Raw genomic sequence first — 19,721 nt, forward strand, 5'->3', positions numbered from 1 at the left:
CAAGCAAATCCGTACGAGTGGGCAATTTAGCGAATATCTTACAATACTTAATATAACATGAATGCAACGATATAAATTGAAGACAAGAAAAATAAAATAGCAGGATATTTTAAAATATTTCAGCAAGTAAAGAGAGTACAAGGTTTATATACAAACATTGGTATTTTACCACAAAATAGTTCAACCACAACTTGAGGACGTTCAAATCGTCTATGCCATAGACAAACCAAATCCGTCCACTTCCTCAAACACTTCTCCTTAGCTTTTACAAGGATATATATATCTTAAATATATAATAAAATATCTATATAAGTTCAGTGATTTAACATGTCAAACTAAACATGATATTGGTGAAAATTACCTAAAATGTTTGAAACAGAAATTCTGGACAGTATCATTGTCTTGTGTTGTGACTCAGATTTGAAGATGAAAAAGGACAAACTGGACTATGTGGTCTTCTTTACAGTTGTAGATATGTGTCTTAGAGTTTCAGAACATCTTGAATCACCCCCATATCAATTTTGTACAAAAGATTATGCTAAACTTACTAACAGTAGTACAGGGAGGGTTTGTAAAATAGAAAATCTGGGCAGCACCTGTCCTGTACTTCATCACCTATTTTCGGGTAAATAAAAGACAAATCGGATTTTGGTTCCTATCATAAGAGTTATAGATCTATAAAATAGCTTTCCAAAAAGTCTTAAATCACTTGAAACAGAGCTCTATACAAAAGATATGAAGAAAACACTAATAGCTGTCTAGTGTAAAAACGGGTTTAGTAACTTACCACAAAAGAGAGGAGCAACTTGAGCTTCACCAAAAACGAATTTTGCTGGTTGGTTTAGTGAAAATTTATGGTGGTTTTCATGAAATTTTCAGGTGATAAGAAGGAGAGAGGATGGGGGTTTTCTTTTTCTTGAAAGAATAAAAATAGGGAGTTTATGGAAAACTAAGTCAATCAAAGTTATCTTTAAGAATTTTGGATAAATATGAAATAAAAATGGCTGCCCAACTACTAAATATCCTTAGATAAATACAAAAGGGTGGCAGCCCAAAAACTTAATTATATAACATATTTAATAACAATTCATCAAAATAATATTAAGTGTTACACATAGCAATACCATGGAACTTTATTGTCAATATTAACATAACCTAAAGTAAGAAATTTTCATATATTGTCAATTTCACATTTAGGAAGTGCGAAGTAAAATATCTCCTCATTATAAAGATGCACAATCGAGAATGCAAATATTAGTAAAACATTGGGGTGTTACAAGTACTAAAGGAGTTAAACAGGAAGTATTTCAGGGATATAATAACAGAAGCTGCAAAGGATAAGGATGAGTTAATAAAGGCTCAACTAGTATTGCAAAGTGATCTAATGGATCAGGTACTACAAAAGCACGAAAAGGCTAAATTTCAAAAGTTTAAGATATTCTCATATTTGTGAGAAGTTTTTCTTCAACAAAGAAGTAAAGCAACATGGATACAATTGGGGGATGACAATACAAGATACTTCTATGCTGTTATTAAGCATGGAAAGCTTCAACAAGCAATATCAAAAATGAAGGTATAGTGTATACAGATCATGAGGCCATAACTAGTATCTTTGTGACTTTCTACAAAGAGCTACTGGGGAGGAAAGAAATGTACAAAATTAAAGCTTTCAATAGTTTCCTAAAGAATGGGCATACCCATATAATGGCTCAACAACTTGAACTAGTAAGGGACTACATAGGGAAAGATGTAAAAAAAAGGCCATGTTTAGCATTGATGTACACACGAGTCCAGGTCCAGATGGTTATGGGAGTAATTTTTCAGAAAAGCTTGTGGGGGAGGAGGTGACCAATGTTGTACTGCAATTTATCAGAAATGGAAAGCTGCCGAGGAAGATAAACTCCACTCTTATTGCTTTGATTCCTAAAGTACCAGCACATCAGTTTGCAGGTCAGTTCAGGCTAATTTCTTGCTGCAATGTATTATATAAATATATCTCAAAGGTATTGTGTATTAGGCTGAAGGAAGCATTTAAACATTTGATCACAGACACACAGGCTGTTTTTGTGGAGAGAAGATCACTGGTTCATAATGTACTGATACATCATAATTTACTGAGACACTATAATAGGAAGACATCACTTAGGTGCCTCATGAAGATTGACTTGAAGAAGGCATATAATATGGTTAGTTTGAACTTCATAAAGGAAGCATTAATTGGTTATGGTTTCCCAAACTCATTTGTTGCTCTGATTATGACTTGTATTACTTCTACTAAATTCTCAGTAAATATGAATGGGGAGAACTATGGATACTTTGATGGGAGGAGAGATCTTAGATAAGGGGATCCAATTTCACCATTATTATTTATTTTGGTGATAAAGTATTTATCCAGAACCTTGAAGATAATGGAAAAATTACCAGATTTTAAGTTTCGTCCTATGTGCATAGAGGCTGAAGCTTACTCACTTGATCTTTGGAGATGATCGCATGATCTTCTGTAAAGGTGACATGTAGTCAACACAGAGAGTTATGGAAGTGTTAGATCATTTTAGCAGAGTCACAAGATTGGTGGCAAATACTAAAATCAAGCATTTTTTTTGCAGGGATCACAAGAGAAGAACAGGAAGAGATAATTGCAATGGCAGAATTTATCCAGGGTACTTTGCCTATGAGGTACCTTGGCCTACCCCTATCATCCAAAAAAATGGATCAAGATGAAATGCAACCAATTACTATACAAGATAACAGACAAGATTACCAAGGCATACTCATAAGAACTATCCTATGCAGGAAGATTGCAGACTGTTAATGTTGTACTCCATCTGTTTTTATACTCCCCCAGAGTATTCTTAAGGAGGTGGACAAGAGGTGTAGGGATTACTTATAGGGCACTTCTGAAGAATATAGGAAAGTCCCATTGGTTGCATGAGAGAAAGTGTGCAAGCCTAAAAAATATGGTGGTCTGAATATAAATGGTTGTAGGAGCTGGAATGTAGCTTTAGTTGGGAAGTTATTATGGCAATTAAATAAGAAAAAAGATTTCTTATAGGTGAGATGGGTGCATGGAGTATATATAAAGCAAGATGGAAATATATTGGATCATAATCCTCGAATTAACAACAGTTGGTACCGTAGGAAATTGAATGCCCTTAAGAGTGGAATGGTTGCACCATACCAATAGATATCAACTTACAACTAATGGGGAGTACTCACTGACTAAGAACTACAATGCTATGCTAACAGGTCTAGAAAGATTAAAGGAGGCTGACTTAATGTGGACCAAAGCAATGCAACCTAAGCACATGCTCATTGTTTGGTTAGCCAACTAAAACAAGCTGCTCACAAAAGAGAGGCTCCAAAGGCTCCAGATTCCAGTGGCAGATAACATATATTGTCTGTGTGATGAACGAAAGGCAGAAAATCCACACTACCTATTTGCAGAGTGTGCATGGATAACTGAAGTTAGGCAAGGTCTCAGTAATTGGTCTAAGTTATATATAGCTAACAAGGGGGTCACACAACAATTATAGCGGATGAAGAATAGGAGATGGAAGCAGATGAAGAGAGAAGTGGTGGCAGCCATATGGGGAGCAATGATATACCACACATGACAAGCAAGAAATTGGAGGATTTTTAGAGGCACTAATGTGAATACATATTTTGCAATTGCACAGATACAAAAAGAAGTCAAAATTAGACTAGAGAGTACACAAACATCAAAGAAAGTAAAAAAGTGTCGAAGTCTGTTCCATAAGTTATACAATAAGTTAGGTATTGTTTCTGTTTGTTACTTTTTCTATTAGTTTGATTAAAATAGGAGGATGTACTAGGGCAACGTGAAGAGTTAGTTTACTGTTTTCTTGTTGGTCGATTGGAGGCCTGGATGTAACACCTCGAGATGGAAGTTGCAAATATAGGCGCTCATGAGCAGAGGCGGATGTAGTGTACTACCTACGGGTTCAACTGAACCCATAACTTTCGACGCGGAGTAAAAATTTATATGTAAAAATTTATTAAAATTATAAAAATAGTAGATATGAACTCATAACTTTAAAAATATAATGGGTTCAATATTAAAAATCTTAAAATTGAACCCATAAGATTTAAATCCTGGATCCGCCTCTGCTCATGAGTTGTACAAAAGTTGGTTGTTAATGGTAATATTTTATATTTATTAGTATAAAAAAAATTAAACTTCTCGTTTTATTTTAATGATAAACTTTCAATCTCACAAATAATAAATTTAAAACTTTTATTGCTCTACATATATGACTGGCATATTTATACCACAAGTGTCAAAATTATTGATTATTTTCTTAAAAGTCTAGTGGAATATCAAACTATGCCTTATAAATTGAAACGGTGGGAGTAACAAATTATAGTAATTAACGAATTAATTTGAGAAGTTTGAAATTAATAGTCCAACATATCTACATAAAGATATACGTAAAAAGTTTTTATAGAATATTCATTACTGTTAAATATTTTCTCTTGTATTTAACGTCTAAAAATGGAAATATTTGTACTTATATAAATTGGAAGGATGAAATAAAATAGCATTGGAGACTCACATTCTTCAATGGAGAATCTGGCTGGTCCAGCCGCGACCCCAACCTCCACCGCCACCAAGCCTCAGACGGCTGACACCACCACCCCATCACCGGCGTCACCACCGGCAGCCCCCGAAGAAAAAGACTCAAAAATACCACCTCCAAATCCACAGCTCGAAAACCTCTGCAAGACGATGTGCGGCAAGGGACTTCGAACTTACATAACATCGCAACTCCCACTTCCAGAGCAAGAAAACACACTGCGCGAACAACTCCCAGAGGCATTAAAGCTTGCGCCCAACGCAGCAAAGCTTGTACTCAGCTGTATGGGAGACTTTTATGCCAAAAGGGGCAAAGATCTTAATAAGGATACGCAGATGATTTCCTATAGGGAAGCATCCGCATTGGTTTTGGAGTGCTTTTTATTAATGGGTTTGGACGAAATTGATGAAGCAGTCTCAAAAGAAGCTGAACAAGCAGCGGTTATATGGAGAAGAAGGTTGGTTGATGAACGAGGTATAAAAAAGGCGAGTGAAATGGACGCGCGGGGGCTGTTATTGCTTATTGGGTGTTTTGGGATTCCACAAGTTTTTAGGAATGAGGATGTTAGGGACTTGATTCGGAAGAGTAACATCAGGGGGATTAAAAGTGCACTTAGGAGATCAAATGTGCTCATCGAAAAGATTCCAGGTCGGTCCTCCTCCACTCTATCTATTTATCTGCAAGCTACATTTGCATTTCATCATTTTGCAGTACATTTTTTAAAAGGATTTAAGTTTTATACCGGATTACACTGGGTTTGTTGTTGTTGTTGTATTTAAGTTTTATACACCGACAATGTAAAGATTTTTTTTTTTCTATTATCAGTGAATTTTAATCTGTGATAGCTGGTTTGCTACCATTGTTACAAGATTACCAATTAATGCTTATCAAAAAGTTTACCTGTAATTACCTAATAAGTGACACTATCAGTGCGTATAACTTAAACTCTTCTCTAAATAATAGATGTGCTAGCTGAATTGGTCCGTGTATGTGACAATTTGATGATTGGAGATAGTAAAAAGAGGCGAGGTCGACCTAAGACCACATGGAGGGAAGGTGTCTTAGAATATCTAAGATCTCTTGGAACCAATGCACAGTTAGCTAAACATGTAACACGATGGAGCTTAAACATAACACAATGGGAACAACTAGTTGGGATTAAGCTAGTTGAATGTGTTGAGATAAGCGTGTGATTAGTGGATTCTTGAGTTTGCTTACAAATATATTATTTAGTATTGGAATGAAATAAACCTGTATAGAACAAAATGGACATACAAGATTCATCTAGCTGACTGGAACTGATTGAATGAATATGAAGTGCATTTGAACTAATCGTACTTTCAATTAGTGAGGTGGGGTTGCATACATCAGTTTGCTCTAAACAGCAAAACTAGAACTGGGTCTCCTAGATGCAAGTGTAGAAAGGCCTGAAGTAAGAAATTTGTTGTGGGAAAATAAGAAATTTTGATGGACCTCTTGGTGGAAAGTTACTTATTCTGCTTCGAGATAATTGAGGATTTGTAGGAAAATTAACTGGTTTGTTCTTAGGAGTACTGAGTTTAATTAGACCAAAATACAACACATGTAATAAAATTTGTGATGGTAAATTTTTGTCTTGGATTTTATAGTTGTACCTTGTGACTATGCTGTTGCTGAAGTTCCAGTCTGGGGTTTACAGAAAGCTCCTAAAATTCCATAGTCTTCAAAGCAGTCTGACTATGGCAATTTCTTATGGAACTTTTTACTGCAAAGGAATTGGTAAGATTGCAGCACATGGTGGGTGAGTAGTGAGAGAGTCGACCCTTAACTTCTGGCGGTTCCTACTTCCTAGTGACAAGTTTATAAGGTACCGGAGCAGTGACAAGTTTATAAGGTACCGGAGCATAGCTGTTCACTTTGTCCTCTGCCCCCTTTCTCTTTCTTTCTTTTGCCTTGACCTGTAGGGAAATTTTATTCCTCTTTTCTAGTGGTAATGGATGTCATTATGTCATAGTTGTTTATATGTCACTCTATTTTTGCTTTTTATGTATCAATAAATGCAATGTCGCCTATTGAAGTTACATGTATTGCCATTATTTAATATCTACCTTCTGTTAGGCCCTAAAGATTTTTATATTGAGTTTAGTAAAATATTCTGTTCATCACCACAAAATGGGTGATATATCTATGTATTGGAATTTGTAAGGAACTTAAGAAGCAGACTGAGCTGAAATTATTGGTGGCTAATTTGAGGTCAATTAATGATAACTCCATAAAGGAGGGGACGGTTGCGGAGCCAGGCGCAGCAGCAGCAGCGACGGCAGGTGGACGATTGAAGGGCTCGTTATGGATAGCCCTGTGATTTTGAGGCATTTTCTATGTGCGTTTCAGTAGTGTAGAACTTGGATTTAAAACAGGCCATGAGTCTACCGTTCGCCCATTCTCCCGCTTATGCTCAGATAAACATGTCGGATAAAGGAAACATGGGACTTTTCCGGATCTCTATCTCTCTTCCATTTTCTCTATGTTGAGATATCATCTGGTTATCACATTCTGATGGTCTTTGAGAGGATGTGTGATCATTGGTGAGGCCAATTACATGCAGCCTTCATGACGAAGAAAAAAATATGGGATGAATATTAAAAGCATATCCTCATTAAGTTGGAGAGAGAACCATTCAAGGAAGAAACGTGGGATTTTTTTGCCGAGGTCTGGCGAGAATCACGTGAGAGCACCGTTACTCTTTTGCTTTCTGTTTGTCTCTTCCATTAGTGAAACTATATCTACTCAGTTTTTGCAAAGTTAAAGGACAATAAATGTTCTAGGTTATATTTTAAGGACAACGTTAGACCTATACCCAAAGATAAGGGACAATTTTGATTTAAACCATATCATATATCTCTTCTGGTACCTTTGCACTTCCCTTTTCATTTTCTTCCCTTGCTATGGTGCTACATCCCTTTTATTTTCTCTCCTTGCTGTGGCACTACAGTTTTTCTATAACTTGATATTCCATGCAAGATCTCATTAGAGGTCGCGGTGTGACCTTTCATTACTTGTTACTCTACCTGAATTTGGTTCTCTAGTTTGCACTTTCATTCCACACCTCTTGTTCCCTTCGCTGTTCAATTTCATTCGCTGCAACTTCTACGGTTTCTTGTTCCCTTCTTTCTTTGTTTTAAAGATATATTATTTTTAAAGCTATTTTACTTTTGTTCCTTTTCTGTTTTTATCTTTCAATTCTGTTAAAGTTTTGTTTTATTATAAAAAATCAGCTTAATAACTTTAAAGATTTGCTTATATATACATAGATTTTTGAGACTCTACTTTTTAGTCTTTAAATTTTAAAAAATAATATTATATATATATATATAAAATATTTTTGTTGAGTTCTTTTTCTTTAGTTATTTTACTTATCTGTGCAAGGTTTATTTTGGCACTTCTATATAGATGTCACTTCACTTCAATGAAGCGAGCGCTTCACTTCTCGCTTTAAGCGAAATGAGCCCTTGTCGCTTTTTTGCGCTTCTCGCTCTCAAAAACACTGGTGGCATTCGAGCCAGCTTGTGCGAGACTCGACTATTCCACCGAGTAGTTACTACTCCCCACCAGCACAAATATCAGATATACTCTGCCTACCAAGGCTTAGGTAGATGTGAAAAAAATCACCTATTCACCTAGCGTTTTTACTGGCTCTATTGGGATTTGAACCGTGGTCTCCCGTGATTTTCATCCACTTCATTGACCACTATGTCACGTCCTTGTGTGCCCTTTTCTTTCATTTCTAGTTGGAGGAAATTTTTTGATTGGAAAAAACCTGGAGGTCAAGTCCAGGAACGCATAATCCACCTCATATTTTACAAATAAGTGACTATGACTTATTTAATATGCTACCTTGGATACATGTTTTATTCTCCCCACTTGATACTTGGGCCCTTGGCTCGCATGAGTGGAAGACCTACTAATTTATCTGACTGCCTAACTTTGATTTATGTATATTTGCAACAGAAATAATAGAGGGCATGGTGAAGCATAAGATGGAAGTTGAGGCTGTTGATGTTGCTTATACTTTTGGCGTTGAGGAAAAGATTAGCCCTTACACAATTTTGTCATCGTTTTTACATGAATTTAAAGAATCGCTGAAGAAAAGGAAATGGAAATCGCATGGTTCACATGATGTTGTGGTAATTCTTGAATTTCATCTCGAGCACTAATACCCCCCCCCCCCTCTTTCTTCCTTCTCCTATATCCTAAACATAACTGCTCTTTGTTACGTCATACAGAATGAAGCAAACAAGAGGGAATTGTCTACTATGAAATCTGTCATCGAATGTTTGGAAGCCCATAACATTGATCCCTCAAAGCTTATTCCACGGTTTCGTATCAGTGACAGAATTGAGAGCTTGGAGAAAAAAATAGCTAGGAATGATCAAAGAAGGGAGAAGATGGTGCAGAATTGGAAATGTGATGAAACGGGGTTTTCTAGAAGGTTCGATGACAGACAAGCAAAGCGCAGACGTATTGCAGGTTCGGAACAGCAAAGAGCTGTTAATCACGTCTATAGCCAGAGACCCTTGTTAGAAAGTGGAACTGCCGGCCGCTTTTATGGTTATTCTTTGTCACCACCAGCATTGCCTGGACCTATTGCTGGCTCGATAGCTGATACTGTTCCTGGCTCACTAGCTGCAAGTGGGGGAGGTGTGGTTATGGGTAGATTTGGTTCAGGTATAACAAGAAGCACGGATAATGTTCTACAAGCTGGCTCATATGCTGGATTTCATGGAGGGATGCCGATTGATGGTAGAGCCGGGCAAGCAAGAAGTTATAACAATAAATTATATGGATGGCAAGGGGATGCATCCATGCACGAGAGGTCGGTCTCTTACAACTATGAATATGGGTCACCACCACCGTGGCAAGGCTCTATAGGGTTGCCAAACACTGTTCCTGTTGGTGTCGGTCGCCAGAGCTCTGCTTCTGATCCTTATCAGTTGCCCAATACTGTTCCAGGAAGTGCACCGTATCGGAACAGCGGTTCGTATGCAGTAGGTGCTGTTCCCTCTGTTAACCATCGTTCTTCCTACTTGTACCCAAGGACATATTATCCCTAAGGCATGCAGTAACTTGTAGTACTTTTTAGTTTCTCTTGTAGTATGCAATCTTTGTAATGTGATATGCCAATTGCACCAAAGATGCACAAGTGTGGGGAATGTTAAGTAAATGATCCTGCTCAATTTTCAAGGCCTGGTATAGCAATGTCACCGTTTTACCCCTTAGCAAAATTCCATTTCCACGAAAAAGTTAAATATTATGTTGACAAGCGCTTGAATTTTCCTGGCAAGAATTCAATAAGTAAATTGACATGTGCAAAGCAATGGCTGCTGTAGGTAAATGCAGAAACGTGCTTTGAAAACCTTCGTGGGTGTAAAACTGTAAATTATATCTTTTTTTCTAAGATATAACTCATGTTTAAAGAATATTTATATTGCCAGCGTACAAAAATTAAACTCAATCTTAATAGAAAACAATATTACAATAAAAAGAATTTTAACTTCTCTACAATAGTGATAAATATATTTACACAAATCATGTCATTTGAAATTTAATTACATATATTATAGACTACACTAAACAAGGACAGGTAATCTATAAAAACGGCTAAGCAATAAAATTGTACAAATTTAAATTTAGGTGTTGAATCAAAAGAAGGAATGAAAACAGAAACTGGACCAGAAGCATAAATGAAGAATTTCAACACTACTCTGTTTTCTTGTTTCGCATGGCCTAGGCCTAGAGGGCAGATCCTTTCAAAAGGCTATAGAGATGTGCATGAAAAACAATAGAATAACCCAAATAGCTGCATGTATATATCAATGTATGATCTATATAAACCAGCTAAAAAAAGTAAACATTGAATCTGATCGGCTATTTGTATAACAATCCCAAACCATCTTTCATGTAACATCCTTATGATCTTCCCCATGATTAAATAACTTAATCATTTTGGGCACTTGAAAATTTCAAATATGCAAAAAGTATCACTCAAAGAATGATTATAGAATTATGCTTGCAACATCAAATCAATCAAATAAAAAATGTTGCTGCTTTTCTTTACACTTCAAATAAATCTTAAAAAACGCGTGTAAGTGGAAAATTATTGTGTGATTGGAATCCATGCTGCTAAATGGTTCCAAAGTGTGTAAGTGGTTCAGCTAACACCATTATCAGTGCTAGTAAGGTTCTTCTGATCCGCGACAACACCATTACCAGAGTTAATAAGGTTCTCCTGATCAGCGACAACGCCATTACCAGAGTTAACAAAGTTCTCCTGATCAGCGACAACGCCATTATCAGTGTTAATAAGATTCTTCTGACCATCTTTTGCAGAGACTTCTGTTTTGCACTCATTAGGAGCAGTAAGAATTTCAGAAATGAACTTTATCAATGAGCAGAGACCCCCCAAGAAGTTATGATCAATGACACCACGTCCTTCGTAAACATGAGCAAAGTCAATCAGCTTGATTTGAGCACCTGGATTGCTTCCTTCCAATGCCAGCTCTTTTTCAAAGACCACCAGAATTGAGCAAGAATAGAAGTGGTATGTAGTTTGATCCTCAAACCATGCTTTCAGCTCTAATAACTGAGATAAAATGCCAGTGGAGCCGCCGTACACAGTTGACGCGAGAGCGCAGTCTGGTTCCAGATCCAAGTCATTTAATGTGTTTGAGGAAACAAACCTTCTTAAGACTAACTTGACTTCCTCTGTAGAGAGTTTCTGAGCAGCTTTCTTTCCCGGCTTCCAGAACCCTAATCCTTTGCTTCTAAAGATTTGCAACCCCGATATCCTGAATCCTAATGGAAGGCTTGATGATTCTCGATCCTTTTTTAAGCACTTCTCGATGTATTTCTGGGATGCTTCAGGTGCCCAGGTTCTTGAACCAATCTTAACGTCCATAATTGACGGGTTGACTTGACCTCGAGCAAGATCTTCCAAGACCAAGTGAGGCTTCAAGCCAGATCCATCAGATGCCTCTATGAGTTGAGTGCCATAAAAGGTGGGGAAAAATCTTTGGATGTGTTCCGGGATCCCACTATTAGTAGACAATGAAATATAGAATGCAACCTCATTGGACCCTCGTTCATCGCCTTGCAAAGGCTTGTAGAAGCGCCCCGATTCATCCACGAGGGGCCCCAGCTTTCCATTGACCGCTTCGTGTCCTGCAACTTGATGTGGAGGGACCTTAAGCATCTTCACAGAAAGTGAAGTACTTCAGAATAAAAAGAAGGGTAATATCTAGCAATCAAAAGTCTCTGACACACAAAGTTGTTCCTGTGAAATTGAGACAGAATTACAGCTTATATCAGCCTCAAGGAAAAGCAAAAAGTGCAACAGAGTAAAAGGAATAGGAAAATCTCTGAATTCTTGGTACTTGCAAAACCAATAAATTGAATCCGACTCCAGTTTTGTTATTGGGATTGGAACAGCACATGATATACCTTGAATTAACTTTCACCATGATCGTCACTACAGATCCAAGAACCAAAAGAGCCCAAAGATAAAAGAAAAAGTAATAATCAAAAAATAGGAAAAGAAAACATATCAGTTGTCTCATACACGCAGACTTAGTTATGCTTTTATCTCTAGGATATCACTGGTGAGAAATTACATTTTTTCCCATATAGTACGAGTGGTCAAATATTTCATGGTCTCCTGGAAACACCTTTTATGACATCAATCAAATTTAAGTCACTTCATTACTATTATTTTCCCCAATCTTATGCTCAAACTAGCTAAAGAAACTACCTGAGGAAACCAACGAATTTAAGGATATACACAAAGCCAATCAAGGTTGATCATCTAAGATATGATTAGTTTTCTTCTTTAGCTGTTCCTATCTATCAGTACTCGAACTCTATAAACAAGACGAGAAATATAAGACTATAACCCAAACTTCTCGTTTAAACTCATTTTATTCCTGAGATGTACTCTTTCTTGACTCGCATGCCGAAGCTTATACAGATACTTCTCTTCAGACTTTCTTTCACCTGGTCCATCACCAACAATGATTCCATTATCGGTTCAACCACTGATGGACGGATTTAAAAGCTACTATCCACCAGGATAACCACACAGTGTCATTTCCATTTTGGATTTTGGATAATAAATTTCCAGGACAAACAACACAAATTTGACCTCTGATAAATTTGCACACATAAGTCACAAGACCAAAAAGTAATAACACCTAAAATAGAATCACTAAATTATGCAGAGAATGGTTAAGGGGAAAAAAAGGAAAAAAGTTAGACATACGAGATGCCCAGTAAGCTTGCAGCCACATTCTTATGAATTACATGAGTTATTGCAAAAACAAATTGTCTAGTACATTGTAATGAATAAGTTGGACAAACATCAATCAAGTAACCTGAATCCTAAATTAGTTTTATTCTACTATATGAATCATTTATATCCATTCTACTCCAATTAATAAGTCAACATATATCAATCAAGTAAGCATCAACCTAAAAAAAGTTAAAGTTAGCGATAAGAAACCTCCGTGTCCAATTTGATCTATGTACATGTGGATTAAGAGAGAAAAACGTGAAAGATAGTCAGGTAATTTTCTGGGCCAGAAAAAACTTAAACCTCTTCTAATCTAATAAATGTTGCACTAAGTTCTCGTTCCCAATAGTTGCAGAGGTGCATAGAGATAACTTAAAGAAAAATTTCAAAAATATGTATCTATATTTAATGGTACATCCCCTGCCTTTAGATATTGGATTGATCTCTAAAGAGTTGCATAGGTAGATCACAGGTAAAAGATTTACAGATTTGCAGCATAGCACAGACATGAATCACTGGGTTTTAAACAGATAAAAGAACAAAATATCGCTTTAAGATTAAGCAGATGCAAGAAACCTGGGAAAAAATCCCAAACTTTGGCAGTATACTTAGAAATAAAAATCAAATCAAATCTACAAACAGTGATAGAAAAAGTGGTGTCAGAATAAGTTCTTTCGCAATACAAAACATACAACTGAACTAGAAAATTAGACCAGCTTGGCCCATGTGATAGCAACAATAAGAAAAATACAAAAGCATATGAATATTAAACCATAGAAATCAGACAAAGTTTGCTACTTAATGTAAGTATTTATTTCTCTTTATATGTTAAAATAGAAGCAAAGCTGAACTTTTCTTCCGCCAAAAAATCTGAATCACTGCCAAAGGATTAAACATTGTTGGAAAAAAAAAAAAAAAAAAGACGTTTTATAGGTATTAACAATCTTTACACATAAAACAACATCAAAATTCGAGAAAATATAAAAACTGCAGAATAAAGCAAGTTTTGAGTTAGAAAAATTCAAATAATTACCTCTCTTTCGACTCCTTCGAAGAAGCAGTCAATGTTTTTGAAAAGTGAGATTTTAACTGTGAGAATTTCGGAAAGAACAAGGTTTAAATAGAAGAAGGTGAATTAATTGACTACTGCGGGTTCATTGGTCGGTGTAGTAAGGCGGTGATGTGGAAGATTTATAATCTGACACGTGTTATTTCTGTGACTCGCTTCCACCAATTGTAGTGATACTTGTTGTTGGAAGCTTGTAGAGAATAAAAACCGATTAAAAGTAGTACTCCTATCAGATCCGAACTTCAAAAAGGTTATTCGCTTTTCCGCATGGCACATATTTTTAATTTACTAAATTAAGATGTTCCTATAAATGTATTCTTCTTTTCCTTTTTTATGTTCTTCCTGTTTTTTGACATTGTCAACGAAAGATCCCTCTCATGAAAATATTCTTTCTTTTTGGCTACTTTTGACTTAGTCAAAAATTTGACTTTTTAAAGTCTTTAATTATGTAAAATTATTTCTTATCTAATATTTCTGTTTGGTGATGTGTATTTAAAATGCTTTGCATAATTTTTAAAAAAAATTAGTTGTTTTCAAAAATGCCCTCCATATTCTTTAGCTTTAAGGAACTTTAAGGATAATTTTGTATTTAACCATGTTAATGCATGAATTAATAGCCCTGATATTACTAATATCATGGTTTGACATGTATTAATTAGTTATACATAGACAATATCAAATAAGTTATATAACTAATGCTTGTATTAGTAATACCTAGGGATTAATAATACCAAAAGTTAATACATTTATTATTTTCTCTAATGCATCCTGCCAAATATCATAATGTTAACCTTGGGGTAAGGTGTTTTGGAAATAAACATCATGAATCTCTGCTGACGAATACTAAAAAACTTTCACGAATTTTGACCTTGAGGATGTGAGCTCGAAAATATAGATATAATTTAATTTTTTTTTAATAAAAGAAGAATGATATTTGGAGTCACAAAACGCTAATATGGACCATAATGTTGCAGCCAAAACAAAGATTTATTATTTAGTTAGCGGGTTAATTTCACTGATGATCAGTGAACTATCTTTCAATTTCATTAAAATTATTTAACTATTTTTTGTCACTTAAAAGTAACTAAACTTTATCATTGTCACTTAAAAGTCATTTTGCCTCAAACTCCTACCATAAATATGACATGACATTAAATTTATGATAAAAATCCAAAAATAAATGTCACATAAGCTAATATGGGTCATACCCATTTTAGATCCATTTATCCTTTAATGTGATTTGACCCATAATCCAAATGGGTTTCGATAAAATAAAAATATGAAGTTTCACATTAGTTTAAAATGATTATCCTATACTACAAAATAAGAAATTTCTAGCATAGATTATTTTAGTATAGGATAATCATTTTAAACTAATGTGGAACTTAATATTTTTTTTTTTATCGAAACTCATTTGGATTATGGGTCAAATCACATTAAAGAATAAATAGATCTAAAATGGGTATGACCCATATTAGCTTATGTGGCATTTATTTTTGGATTTTTATCATAAAATTTAATGTCACGTCATATTTATGGTAGGGGTTTGAGGCAAAATGACTTTTAAGTGACAATGATAAAGTTTAGTTACTTTTAAGTGACAAAAGATAGTTAAATGACTTTAGTGAAATTGAAAGATAGTTCAATAAACGAAAATGTCTCTAGTTAGCTAACCAAAGCAGTTTGCTAACTAAGGAGAGGCTTACCAGATTTATTAGAAACTCAATACAGATTCTACTATTGCACAGATATAGAAGAAGAGTAGAGTATATAGAGTAGAGTATATGAAATACGGGCAATTATATATAGATGTCAGCATTTATTTTCTGGATCATGTAACTAGATTGTGTTTTTTGGTTCATAACGCCTAGAAGATTACCACACTCTTCCTTTTCCTTCATTAGAGATTAAAATTTAAGTTCCTCTATAATTTTCCTTCTTTAAAATCCAAAAAGAAGGTTAAAAAGCAACACATAAAATAAAAAAAAAAAAAAAGACGAATGACAGGACTAAAAAAATCCAATCTATCGACCTCAAATCCACATAATCAAAACTTTCTCTTTTCCTTTTTCTTTCTTTCCTTTTCCTTGAGCTGAATTTTCAACCATCCTGTAAACTGACAACTTAAAAAAGAAGGAAAAAAGTTAATGAAAATGATAATTTTGTGTGTTAGATTATCTTATTTTATGTACCTGTACGTTTAAAGTATGATTAGAGAATATAACTTAAGAGAGTTAAGTCATATTTTTTTTTTGCATTTAATGAAAGTTTAAATCTTAATTATTTAAATTTCAATCATTATATATATATGTATATATATATTAGGTAATCATGTTTGAATCGTATTTATTCAGATGTTAATCATTAAGTAGGTTTGATTTTTTAAAAATAAGAATGAGGTATATAATTGGCTTTTTCGGCCAAATATAGGGGTTACTTATGTTTTCTTCATTGTAAAAATCATTCAATTTCACAATCATATGAAGTGGTTTATTTGATTGTTTATAACGATTACGTCCAGAATTATAAAATCCTTACACTAGCTTGATAGAATTTTTCACTTTTAAATTAGAAAAAAGTAAAAATTTAGTACTTACCGTGCGTCTAGGAGAATTACATGTCATATGTACTACTTATACTTTTGTTTACAGTTAAACATGTCCATCATGGATATTTTTCTAACTTACGAATTTAAATAAAAGAGGTAATCCATTATTGATTGTTTAGCATATGCATGCTCTTTTAACAAATCCAGAAAAAGAAAGAAGAAAGAGAGTAACAAACTTCAGGAAATAAACTAAATTCAAAATTTTGAAACATTTGGAGCATAAAATAATTGAAGCAACTAGTGAAAGATCCATTGGCTTAAAATAACACTGAAGCAAATACTGAAAAAAAAAATACATGGTATGAGTTATATCGATCCAATAAATACATATTGGCTATTTTTTTAACCATTTTTCACTTAATTATAATTAATACAAATTCTAATCTAAAATCACTTACAATACTAGAAATTCGCTAAAAATCGACCAAAGTTGGTTGGTTATGGCCAATTACCGACTAAAACGCGACCATTAGGGTGTGGACGGTGTTTTGATGGTCATAATGGCTTGCCGACCAAAGTTGGTCGGTAGCTTAAAACGACCATCTGACAAGTTTAAGTGTTTACCAACCAACTTTGGTCGGAAACATATTTTATTAATTTAATTTTACCAACCAAAGTTGGTCGGTTTAACTAAATTATATTTTTTTTATTAATTATTAAAATTTTAAAAAATCGACCAACTTTGGTCAGTAATTGAAAATATATTTTTTTTAAAATAATTAAAATTAAACATTACCGACTAACTATGGTCGGTAACCTCAACAGTGCAGGCAAAATACCGACCAAAGTTGGTCGGTAATGTTGAATTCTGGGAATTCAGTGTTCATTAACCGACCAACTTTGGTCGGTATTTTGGAATAATTTTTTTTAATTATTAAAAATCGATCAACTTTGGTCGGTTTTTCTGGGTTTAATTTTGGCATAAAATGCATGTTTTGGCAGCTACACCACCTGCCAGCATACCAATACACCTAATAATAACAACAACAACAACAACACAACAATAACCAAAACATTCAATAAATACTTTAAAACTAACAAATTAAAGTTCAATTGAACATAAATATCCAAAACCAAGTTAAAACTAATTACAACTAGTTCAAAACTGGTTCTATTTGTCTAGTTCAAAGTATATAAAAGTCAATGGGTATTTTCTACAACATCATCATCACCGTCTGATGAACTTTCATTTACAAGACGGTATAAAGAACGGTCTTGTAGAGGACGGGAAGAACGATCACGGGGAGGACGGGAGGAACGATCACGTGGAGGTAGACCCTATGGAGATGACTCACGAGATCGGGGCAATGGAAAAGCTCCATTAGATAGGAGAGTACTGATCTGAGCTTACATGTCAAGGAATTGAGCATCTCTAAGCCTTTCTCTTTCCTTGGCTGCTTCTAGCTCGGATGTGAGCTTTGTCACTGTCTCCAGCATAGCGGAGAGGCTCTCCCTATTAAGTTTCTCGCCTTGCGAGGAAGTCCCTAGTCCTCGCATTTCACACTTATAGCAATAAAAGTTTTTAGTAGGAAGCCCGTATACCTTCCCCCATTTTGGACTGCCAACAGACTCTAACCATATTCTTTCAGCATCCTCGTCTGAAGGTTGGGTTGGCTCACCCGATTCACCAGCTGGGTGACTACGGATGAATTCCTCTACGTTACTTTGGTAGCGACTTATATTATTTTAAATTAAATCATTATTTCAAATTTTTTATAAAAGTAAATTATAATACTTAAAGAAAATTGAAGGCTTACATATGTAGTCGAGGCCCGGTCCTCGACTCACCTATCTTGATCCCCCTCTTTCTTCTTCTTCACAATATGCGTCTCCTTGAATAGTTCATCATGACTCATTGGACGCTCATACTTCTTTTGTTGAAAATAATTTAATTTAGTTAATAAACAGAATAGATATACTTAAGTAAAATAATTTAAGCAATTACGTACCAATCTTCTTTTTATTGTCCCTAGGCTGATCGCACCTCCAGTGTGCAAGGAGCCTCCCTTCTCGGATGCGCGAGCTTTCTTTCCCTTTTCGCTCCTCTCTAAGAATTCTGCGGTAAGCCATTGCCTTTGCAAATCATTCCACAAATTCTCAAGTAACCAGCCAAGCCTCTTGTTATTCTTTCTAGCATCCGAGAAAGCATTCGCCAATCTCTTGCGAGCTTTATGATGAAAATTTGCAGCCACTTCCGCGCTATAGCGGTCTTCCCATACACACTTGCTATGTATTTCAAAAGTTAAATATTATATGGAAACATCATAAATATAAATTATTAAACTGTTTAAAAGAACATTTATACCTTAAATTGATCGAAATTTTACTTCTTCAGCGAGAATGGGCAATCAGTCCAAGTCGCATAAGGGCCGTCATAAAGCTTTTCTGATGGCATTGGTGATTATCTTCGTAGTCTTATTACCCGGCATGAACCTGCAATTTAACAATAAAAACACATTAATATCTTAGTAAAAATATTACAAATCAATAGACGCAAAAATAATGAATAACACTTACCCATCACCCTCAGGGACTATGATGATTCTGCCATATCGATCATAATGCACTACCTCGTCATCACCATCCGAAGCATGTGTATCAAAGGCATGTGAAGACGGTGTAGGCGGATCAGAGCTACTGCCTTACAGGCGAAGGCCTGCAATAGATGGAGTCGATGATGAAGATAGTTGCGATCCCTGTGACTGTGACATAGCTAGATACGACCCAAGTGGATGTGATACTGATGGCTGTGACCCGAGTGGCTGTGACATGGATGGATGCGATCCATGTGGCCATGATATGTTGGGATGTAATCTATGTGGATGTGATGTAGATAGCTGCGATGCAGATGGTTGTGAGGCAGCTGGACTGTATATCGGACGTATAGTCCTATGGCCCTGTGATGGAAGACCTGTGTCTGAATGAAGGTGTACGGCTCGTGATGCTGTGGCATCTCAGTATTGCCGTGTGGTGGAGGATAAGACATAGGCATCTCTGAAAAGGGTGGACAAGAGGGACTATTATTTTCTACCCTCCTCTTTCCCTTCCTACCCTTTTCTCGACCCCGAAAACTAGTAGGGTCATTGTTACCTTGACCCTTGCATGCCATCTGCATAATATAATACACAT

The 19,721-nt window shown here is 35.4% G+C and overlaps 2 protein-coding genes across 3 annotated transcripts; one reads left to right on the plus strand and one right to left on the minus strand.

Moving 5' to 3' along the window:
- The first annotated feature begins 4,535 nt into the window (after nucleotides 1-4,535).
- On the plus strand, nucleotides 4,536-9,815 carry LOC104094273 (protein FRIGIDA-like). Its single transcript, XM_009600163.4, has 3 exons — nucleotides 4,536-5,243; nucleotides 8,583-8,758; nucleotides 8,858-9,815. The coding sequence occupies exons 1-3, from the start codon at nucleotides 4,583-4,585 to the stop codon at nucleotides 9,683-9,685; spliced, it is 1,665 nt and encodes a 554-aa protein (XP_009598458.1). The 5' UTR covers nucleotides 4,536-4,582; the 3' UTR covers nucleotides 9,686-9,815.
- Nucleotides 9,816-10,635: 820 nt separating this feature from the next.
- On the minus strand, nucleotides 10,636-14,084 carry LOC104094274 (inositol polyphosphate multikinase alpha-like). Of its 2 annotated transcripts, none has more exons than XM_009600164.4 (2): nucleotides 13,949-14,084; nucleotides 10,636-11,904 (listed from the first exon to the last, which is right to left on the minus strand). In XM_009600164.4, exon 2 carries the CDS (start codon nucleotides 11,821-11,823, stop codon nucleotides 10,783-10,785), a length of 1,041 nt encoding a protein of 346 aa, XP_009598459.1. In that variant the 5' UTR covers nucleotides 11,824-11,904; nucleotides 13,949-14,084; the 3' UTR covers nucleotides 10,636-10,782. The 2 variants fall into 2 exon arrangements, with proteins under 2 accessions (XP_009598459.1, XP_018625647.1); XM_018770131.3 differs by having other exon boundaries at nucleotides 10,636-11,823; nucleotides 13,949-14,020.
- Nucleotides 14,085-19,721: the final 5,637 nt, after the last annotated feature.

Source organism: Nicotiana tomentosiformis, chromosome 12 (assembly GCF_000390325.3).
Source record: "Nicotiana tomentosiformis chromosome 12, ASM39032v3, whole genome shotgun sequence".
Taxonomy (NCBI): Eukaryota; Viridiplantae; Streptophyta; class Magnoliopsida; order Solanales; family Solanaceae; genus Nicotiana; species Nicotiana tomentosiformis.